Source organism: Macaca nemestrina, chromosome 17 (genome assembly GCF_043159975.1).
Source record: "Macaca nemestrina isolate mMacNem1 chromosome 17, mMacNem.hap1, whole genome shotgun sequence".
Lineage (NCBI taxonomy): Eukaryota > Metazoa > Chordata > Mammalia > Primates > Cercopithecidae > Macaca > Macaca nemestrina.
The window spans coordinates 9,942,544-9,950,511 of NC_092141.1; the positions used below are offsets into that span (position 1 = coordinate 9,942,544).

Consider the following 7,968-nt stretch of genomic DNA (forward strand, 5'->3'; position numbering starts at 1 on the left):
AGTCTCCTGCCTTTTCCCTTGTAGTTCATTCCTTCCTCCCTTCCTCTCTCCCTCTCTCCCTCTTTCTCTCTCTTTTTCTCTCTTTCTCTCTTTCTTCCTTTTATGGAGATGGAGTCTCGCTCTGTGGCCCAGGCTGGAGGGCAGTGGTACAATCTTGGCTCACTGCAACCTCCCCCTCCCGGGTTCAAGCGATTTTCCGGCCTCAGCCTCATGAATAGCTGGGATTACAGGCGCGCGCCACCACACCCGGCTAATTTTTTGTGTTTTTAGTAGAGTCGGGGTTTTGTGTTTTTAGTAGAGATGGCGTTTCACCATGTTGGTCGGGCCGGTCTTGAACTCTGCTGCTCTGATCCAATTTGATAATTGCCACTTTGACCTCGTGATCCGCCCATCTCGGCCTCCCAAAGTGCTGGGATTACAGGCGAGAGCCACCGCACCCGGCCTCCCTTGTAGTTTTTATCTCTTGGTCAGTCACGATTTTTAGTCCCTGTTTTTTCAGTATCTTCCTTGAGATGCAAGTTTATTGATCATTTTAAGCCATCGCGTTTCCTCTGGTGGCTCTGTTTCATCAGCGGCCTGCTCCAATGGTTCTGTTGATTCTTCTCGGACTGCCAGACCCCCTCATGCGTGTTGCTGTTTTCTTTTCTGCCCCACCCTCTCTTGCATGGCAGTGGCTCTTGGAGTAATGAAAGGGGCAGTGGCTTTGGCTCTCAAGGGCTGGTGATGTGACAGCCAGCCTTTTTCTTCCCTGCTTCATCCTGCTGGTTCAATATCGGAGGTGGAGAAGCTTCAACTCATCGGTGTAGCTTTCTTATGGGGACCAGAGGAAAGCTGGGGGGTAGGCTTGTCCCGGGTTGCACCCTGACCTCCATGCAGAAATGGTCATCAGGCTGTGAAGTAATTGTACATGGCTCAAGAAACATCATATGGGGCCCGGCACGGTGGCTCACACCTGTAATCCCAGCACTTTGGGAGGCCAAGGCGGGTGGATCACTTGAGGTCATGAGTTCAAGACCAGCCTGGCCAACATGGTGAAACCCCATCTCTGCTAAAAATACAAAAATTAGCCACACGTGGTGGCGGGCACCTGTAATCCCAGCTACTGGGGAGGCTGAGGCAGGAGAATCACTTGAACCCGGGAGGTAGAGGTTGCAGTGAGCCAAGATCACACCACTGGACTCTAGCCTGGGGGACAAGAGCGAGACTCTATCTCAAAAAAAAAAAAAAAAAAAAAAAGAGAAAAAAAAAGCAAAGAAGCATTGTATGGTATCATATATTCTTCCTGCTTTTGCCAAACCTCACAAAGACAGGTGCATCATATTATTTTCCTTCAACTGTATCCCAAGTATTGAAGACAGTCCTTGCCACATAGTAGGTGCTTATTAAATATTTTCTGAAGGAGTAAGAAGGTGGATGTATGAAGCATGATGGAAGCCCTTGAAGAAACAGAAGGTACTCAACTAGGAAAAGTCTTGTTCTGTCGCGGGAGGGCAGGGGGGATGCTAAGCATGGCACCAAGAGGTCCCCAGCCCTGTTCACAAAACACATGAGTTTGGATTGATGCGTATTTCATTAGGCAAAAATAAAAAAGTCATGTAGAAATCAAGGTGGCCACCCAGGGATAGGAACAGACGTGGCTGTTCTCAAAGCTGCACCTGCTGGCTCCAGAGCTGCCGTGTGGAGGGGATGTCAGGGGACTGTGCCTGTCAGCTGCACTGGCGCCATCTGCATGGGTAGGGGGGCTCTTGTGGGGTCCAAGAAGCACATTATGAATGCTGCGGGGCTTATGTTACCTTCAGGAAGAAGGTAACTGCCTGTGTCTTTAATGCAGTGTAAGGCTCTAGGTTCTTCTTGGTTCTCATTCAAGCCAGACTGGCTGGAAACAGAATCTTCTTGGGGTGGAGTGGGGTGGGGTGGGGGTTGAACCAGAATTAGTGCCCAGGGGTCTCCGAACACCACTGTGTTCAGCATCTGTCTCCCAGCATCTCAGAAGGTTCGTCCATCTCCCCAGCGGAGGGGTACCGGGACTTGCACCCACCCTGGGCAGGAAGTGACTTAGTAGAGAGGAAGTGTGACGTGCGCATGGGGGCCTCTTATTCCCTTCTGTTCTTACGCTGTTCATTTCTCAATTTTATTAAAGCCGTCACTGTCTCAGATCCTGTTATCATAGCCCAATAAGTGGAAGGAGAATAAAGATAGGGGTGCTTTTTCACTGCCGTCTTGAGAAAGAGGAGACGCGAGTTCCGTGGGCATCTGTGGTTCCCATGAAATGTAGCTCAGGCGTTGATGTCAGCCCTGGCCTCAGACCCTGTCCTACCAGGAAGAAAGGAAGAACTGCTATTTCGGGCAGCTGCCAACTCCTCTCGCCACCTGCTGGGGCTCCAGGCAACATGCTCTCATTTTGAAAGGCTAAAAGTCACAGCTTTGTCCTGCTAATACAAAGCATCCCTTTCTGCCCTTCCCAGGGCTGTAGAAGAGAGAAAAAAAAAAGAAAAAGAAATAAACTTCACACACATCTCAGACCGCAGAACATTTCTTCCGCCCGAAGGGCTGCGAATTAATAAGGTCAATCCAAACCAAAATTACAGAGTATTTTGGGTAAAATTGTGTCTATGACTGGCTAATCTAAAGAAATGCTTTGAGGGCTGGGCGTGATGGCTCAAGCCTGTAATCCCAGCACTTTGGGAGGCCGAGACGAGCGGATCACGAGGTCAGGAGATCGAGACCATCCTGGCTAACACGGTGAAACCCCGTCTCTACTAAAAAATACAAAAAACTAGCCAGGCGAGGTGGCGGGCGCCTGTAGTCCCAGCTACTCGGGAGGCTGAGGCAGGAGAATGGCCTGAACCCGGGAGGCGGAGCTTGCAGTGAGCTGAGATCCGGCCACTGCACTCCAGCCTGGGCGACAGAGCAAGACTCCGTCTCAAAAAAAAAAAAGAAATGCTTTGAGAAAAAGGAAAAAAAAAAAAAAAAAATATATATATATATATATATATATATATATATATATATATATATATATATAAAAAACATTCTCTATGAAAAACCTGGAAAGTCAAATCCTTGAGATGCTTTCTAACTCCTTTCGGAGATAATGGGCATTCTGCTTCTTCCCACTCCCACCATTTCTCCAGGGGTGCTTGGTTGATGTGCACCTTGCCTCCCCTGCGTTCCTGCAGCATTCACTCCCCTGCACCTCGTTCCTTTGCCCTTCCTGAGCTCTCACCCGCGCACCTGACAATCCCTGGCCCCTCTGTGTCACACATCGTGTTGGTTGTGCCGCTAACAGGGGGCTTTTTATGGCAGCAGTTCTGCTCCCTTTTGGAGCTTCTCTGTTTCATAGTTCGTTCAGGCTGTTAGAACAGAATACCACGCCTGGGCAGCTTATCCACAACAGACATTTCTTCCCCACAGTCCTGCAGGCTGGAAGTCTGAGATCAGGGTGCCGGCATGATGGGGCTCTGGAGAGGTTCTTCCGGGCTGCAGACAGCTTCATGTGTCCGCACATGGCAGAAAGAGAGCTGACTAGCTCTTTAGCCCCTTCTTAGAAGGGCGCTAATCCCATTCACGAGGGCTCCACCCTCACGACCTAATTACCACCTTATAATACCATCATCTTGGGGAATAGAGTTTCAATGTATGAATCTCGGGACACAAACCTTCAGTCCACAGCACCGTCAAACACTATGATGAAGTGGCACAGTGAAGTGGCCACCCGTGGGGCAGACTTCAGAGGTCACCTTGCAACGTTTCTCCAAATGTGTGTGACTGTCCTTGTGCCATGTGGACTGTGTGTTTCAGTTGTGCCAGGTGAATTTTGTGTGTTTCAGCTGAAGATTTCTTTCTCAGTGATTGCAGGCATCATGTAAAACAAGGCTTTTTTTTTTTTTTTTTGAGACGGAATCTTGCTCTGTCGCCCAGGCTGGAGTGCAATGGCACGATATCCACTCACTGCAAGCTCCGCCTCCCGGGTTCACGCCATTCTCCTGCCTCAGCCTCCCAAGTAGCTGGGACTACAGGCACCTGCCACCACGCCCGGCTAATTTTTTTGTATTTTTAGTAGAGACGGGGTTTCACCATGTTAGCCAGGATGGTCTTGATCTCCTGACCTCGTGATCCGCCCACTTCGGCCTCCCAAAGTGCTGGGATTACAGGCGTGAGCCACCACGCCCAGCCAAAACAAGGCATTTTAATGGTGGTACAGTGACTGATGACTAAGAATTTCTTTCCTTTTTTTTTTTTCTTTTTTTTTTTGAGACACAGTCTTGCTCTGTCACCCAGGCTGTGGTGCAGTGACATGATCTCGGCTCGCTGCAACCTCTGCCTCCCGGGTTCAAGCGATTCTCCTGCCTCAGCCTCCTGAATAGCTTGGATTACAGGCATGTGCCACCATGCCAGGAAAATTTTTGTATTTTAGTAGAGACAGGGTTTCACCATGTTGGTCAGGCTGGTCTCAAACTCCTGACTTTGTGACCCACCTGCCTCAGCCTCCCAAGACTGAGAATTTCTTAAGCAAAAATACATAACCTTGGTTGTACATGTTCCTTTTAGAAATGTTGAGATATAGGAAACAAGAAAAAAAAATCCATCACAAACAGCACTGCCATGGCCCTATCCACACCTTGTTTTTGGCATCTATTTCTCTATTCTTATTTGTATGTTTTCACATGCATGCATAATACATGCACGTGTATATATTTTTACAAGTTGTATAGGTTAGTGCAAAAGTAATTGCGGTTTTTGCCCTTTTTTTTTTTCAAATACAATTTTTTTTTTCTTTTTTAGCCCGGGGTAGGAGATCAATTTCTTGCATTTGAAAAATACAAGGACCTAATATGACCTAGAAAAGCAGAATTTTGCTGGGCATTCCGTTTCATGGGAATATTTAAAGATGGATGAAACTCATGTTCATTCTTAGGGCTAGATGCCCGTGAGACTGAGCGTTGCCAGGTGTCTGTGCTGCCCAGCACGTAGATACCTTCTTTGGCACTGGCTTACCCTGTGGCTTCAAACGTGTAAGTGGATATTGAGGAAGAGTGGGTGAAACCATGGCTGTTCCCCAAAGGCGGGAACCCTTTGTGGCTTCTTCACTGCTGTGTCTCCAGTGCCCAGCACAGCGCCCCCTACATCAGCGGTGCTCAGTGAACGTTAGATGACTGGCATTTAGCTGTAGGGTGGCTTGTACACTGACAGTCTTTCTGTCTCTTTCAGGAGGGCTGGAGCCCAGGCGTTTGGTGCGGGGCGTGAAAGGCAGAAGCATTAGCATGAAGGCACCTACCGCTTCCCGAGCCAAGCAGGGACCGTTCAAGACCATGCCTCTACGGTGGTCCTTTGGATCCAAGGAGAAACCATCAGGCGCCTCTGTCGAGTTGGTGGAGTACTTGGAATCCAGACGAAGGCCTCGGTCCACGAGCCAGTCCATTGTGTCGCTGTTGACGGGCACTGCGGGTGAGGATGAGAAGTCAGCATCGCCGAGGTCCAACCTCGCCCTTCCTGCTAACAGCGAAGATGGTGGGCGGGCCATCGAAAGAGGTCCAGCCGGGGTGCCCTGTCCCTCAGCTCAACCCAACCACTGTCTGGCCCCGGGAAACTCGGATGGTCCAAACACAGCAAGGAAACTCAAAGAAAATGCAGGGCAGGACATCAAGCTTCCCAGAAAGTTTGACCTGCCTCTCACTGTGATGCCTTCAGCGGAGCATGAGAAACCAGTTCGACCGGAGGGCCAGAAGGCCATGAACTGGAAGGAGAGCTTCCAGATGGGAAGCAAGAGTAGCCCCCCCTCCCCCTATGTGGGATTCTCTGGAAACAGCAAAGACAGTCGCCGAGGCACCTCTGAGCTAGACAGACCCCTGCAGGGGACACTCACGCTTCTGAGGTCTGTGTTTCGGAAGAAGGAGAACAGGAGGAGTGAGAGGGCAGAGGTCTCTCCACAAGTGCCCCCCGTCTCCCTGGTGAGTGGCAGGCTGAGTCCTGCCATGGACGGGCAGGTTCCAGGCTCACCTCCTGCCCTCAGGATCCCAGAGGGCCTGGCCAGGGGCCTGGGCAGCCGGCTTGAGAGGGATGTGTGGTCAGCTCCCAGCTCTCTCCGCCTCCCTCGTAAAGCCAGCAGGGCCCCGAGAGGCAGTGCACTGGGCATGTCACAAAGGACTGTTCCAGGGGAGCAGGCTTCTTATGGCACATTTCAGAGGGTCAAATACCACACTCTTTCTTTAGGTCGAAAGAAAACCTTACCTGAGTCCAGCTTTTGATGGAGCGTCATCAGTATTGCTGGCGTTCTGGGGACTTTGCCAAGCAACTGTAGGCAGCTTGTGTTGAAAGTGGGTTTCCAGGAGGCCAGTTGTCTTGTAATCCCTTAAAAATGTGTGTGTGTGTGTGTGTGTGTGTGTGTGTGTATGGGGGGTCTCCATATCTAGACTTCTAACACCCAAGGTCCACATAACCCAAGGTCCAAAACCTTCCTGTATCATTGGGTGCTTTGCTACAGTCTGGCCACTAGAGGATGCTATTGGGTCAGTATTACCAGTTTCAGGGCAAGAACTGATATTTGCTAAAGAGCTTTGGATATGGGCAAACAAAGTGAGCCTGGTTAATAAGAATCTTCAATGTCATGTCAAATACTGTCATTGGCTTTTCCTTTTTCTTTCTTTCTTTTTTTTTAAACATTGTGGACTTAAATAAAAATATTTTATTTTTAATGCTTTTCTGGGATAAGCATTAAAGATACCAAAAAAAGAGAAAAAAACAAAAGAATGATAGTGATGGTAAGCCAAGATTCTAGCAGACAGAGATGGGAGATAAATGGCTGAGAGTTCAGGTGAATATTTAATATATTACAAATTGTATTAAAGTTTTTCAAGGTATTTTAAAAATAACTATTTTGATACTAGAAAAAATGTTCATTTTTTTAATTTAAATATGAGATCTATGTACAATTTTAATAAAATCCTGTCCATGAAACACACATGGCTGTCTGAATTATTCAGGTTTGATAAATGACCTTGTTTCATTCCTGCTGAGTAAACTTGGTTCGTTGCTTGCTATTGCTATCAGAAAGTAGTTACTTGAATTCTTTCTAAAATCTAAAAGTGCTTTTCGTTCCAATGCCTTGCTGTTTTCTAAAGAAGCGGAAGCCTCCTCAGGCCTCTCTCTGGAGGGCTTGTACTTGAAAAGGCGTGAGTTCCACATCTGCCTGACAGATAATTAGTGGACTGTCTCATTTCCTAAAGGTCTGCACACTCTTCAGTAGCAACTCTTACAAATATCCTATCATTTCTGACTTAGAAGCTGCTAAGCCTGACCCCAGGCCTGGGGCCCAACAGTTGAGGTCACTTGTACTTAAACAGTCCTTTTTCTGCAAATACTTCCTTTTTTGACGGGAAACATTTGTTCAAGACACCTGATCCCAAGAATTAAGTCTTCCCTCATACATATTAGTATGACTCATTGACATGTCTCTGCTACATTTTTTTTTTTTTTTCATAAGAAGGAAGAATGGGCTGGGTGTGGTGGCTCACGCCTGTAATCCCAGCACTTTGGGAGGCCAAGGAGGGCCGATCACCTGAGGTCAGGAGTTCGAGACCAGCCTGGCCAACATGGTGAAACCCTGTCTCTACTAAAAATAACAAAAATTAGCTGGGCGTGGTGGCGTGCACCTGTAATCTCAGCTACTCGGGAGGCTAAGGCAGCAGGATTGCTTGAACCCAGGAGGTGGAGGTTGCAGCAAGCCAAGATCGCGCCATTGCATTCCAGCCTGGGCGACAGACTGAGACTCCGTCTCAAAAAGAAAACCACAAAAACCAAAAAAACAGAAAAACAAGGAAGAATGGAGTCCATTTTTTTTACCCCAGTGAAAAAGACAACTTACCTTTGATCAAAGCAACAGTTAGAAGGTAGAACTGAGATAATAGAGAAAGCAAGAAGATCCAGCCACTTGACCCCAGAGGGCAATATGGACACCAGTAAACCCGT

At 48.1% G+C, this 7,968-nt stretch overlaps 1 protein-coding gene across 2 annotated transcripts in view; it reads left to right on the forward strand.

Moving 5' to 3' along the window:
* Nucleotides 1-6,957, forward strand: part of LOC105473580 (ubiquitin specific peptidase 43) — an 84,732-nt gene extending 77,775 nt beyond the window's left edge. For both annotated transcript variants that reach the window (XM_011727410.2, XM_011727411.2), the window contains exon 15: nt 5,212-6,957. In XM_011727410.2, the coding sequence (XP_011725712.2) occupies nt 5,212-6,248 (1,037 nt within the window). In that variant the 3' untranslated portion in view covers nt 6,249-6,957. The remainder of the gene's footprint in view (nt 1-5,211) is intronic.
* The last annotated feature ends 1,011 nt before the right edge of the window (nt 6,958-7,968 follow it).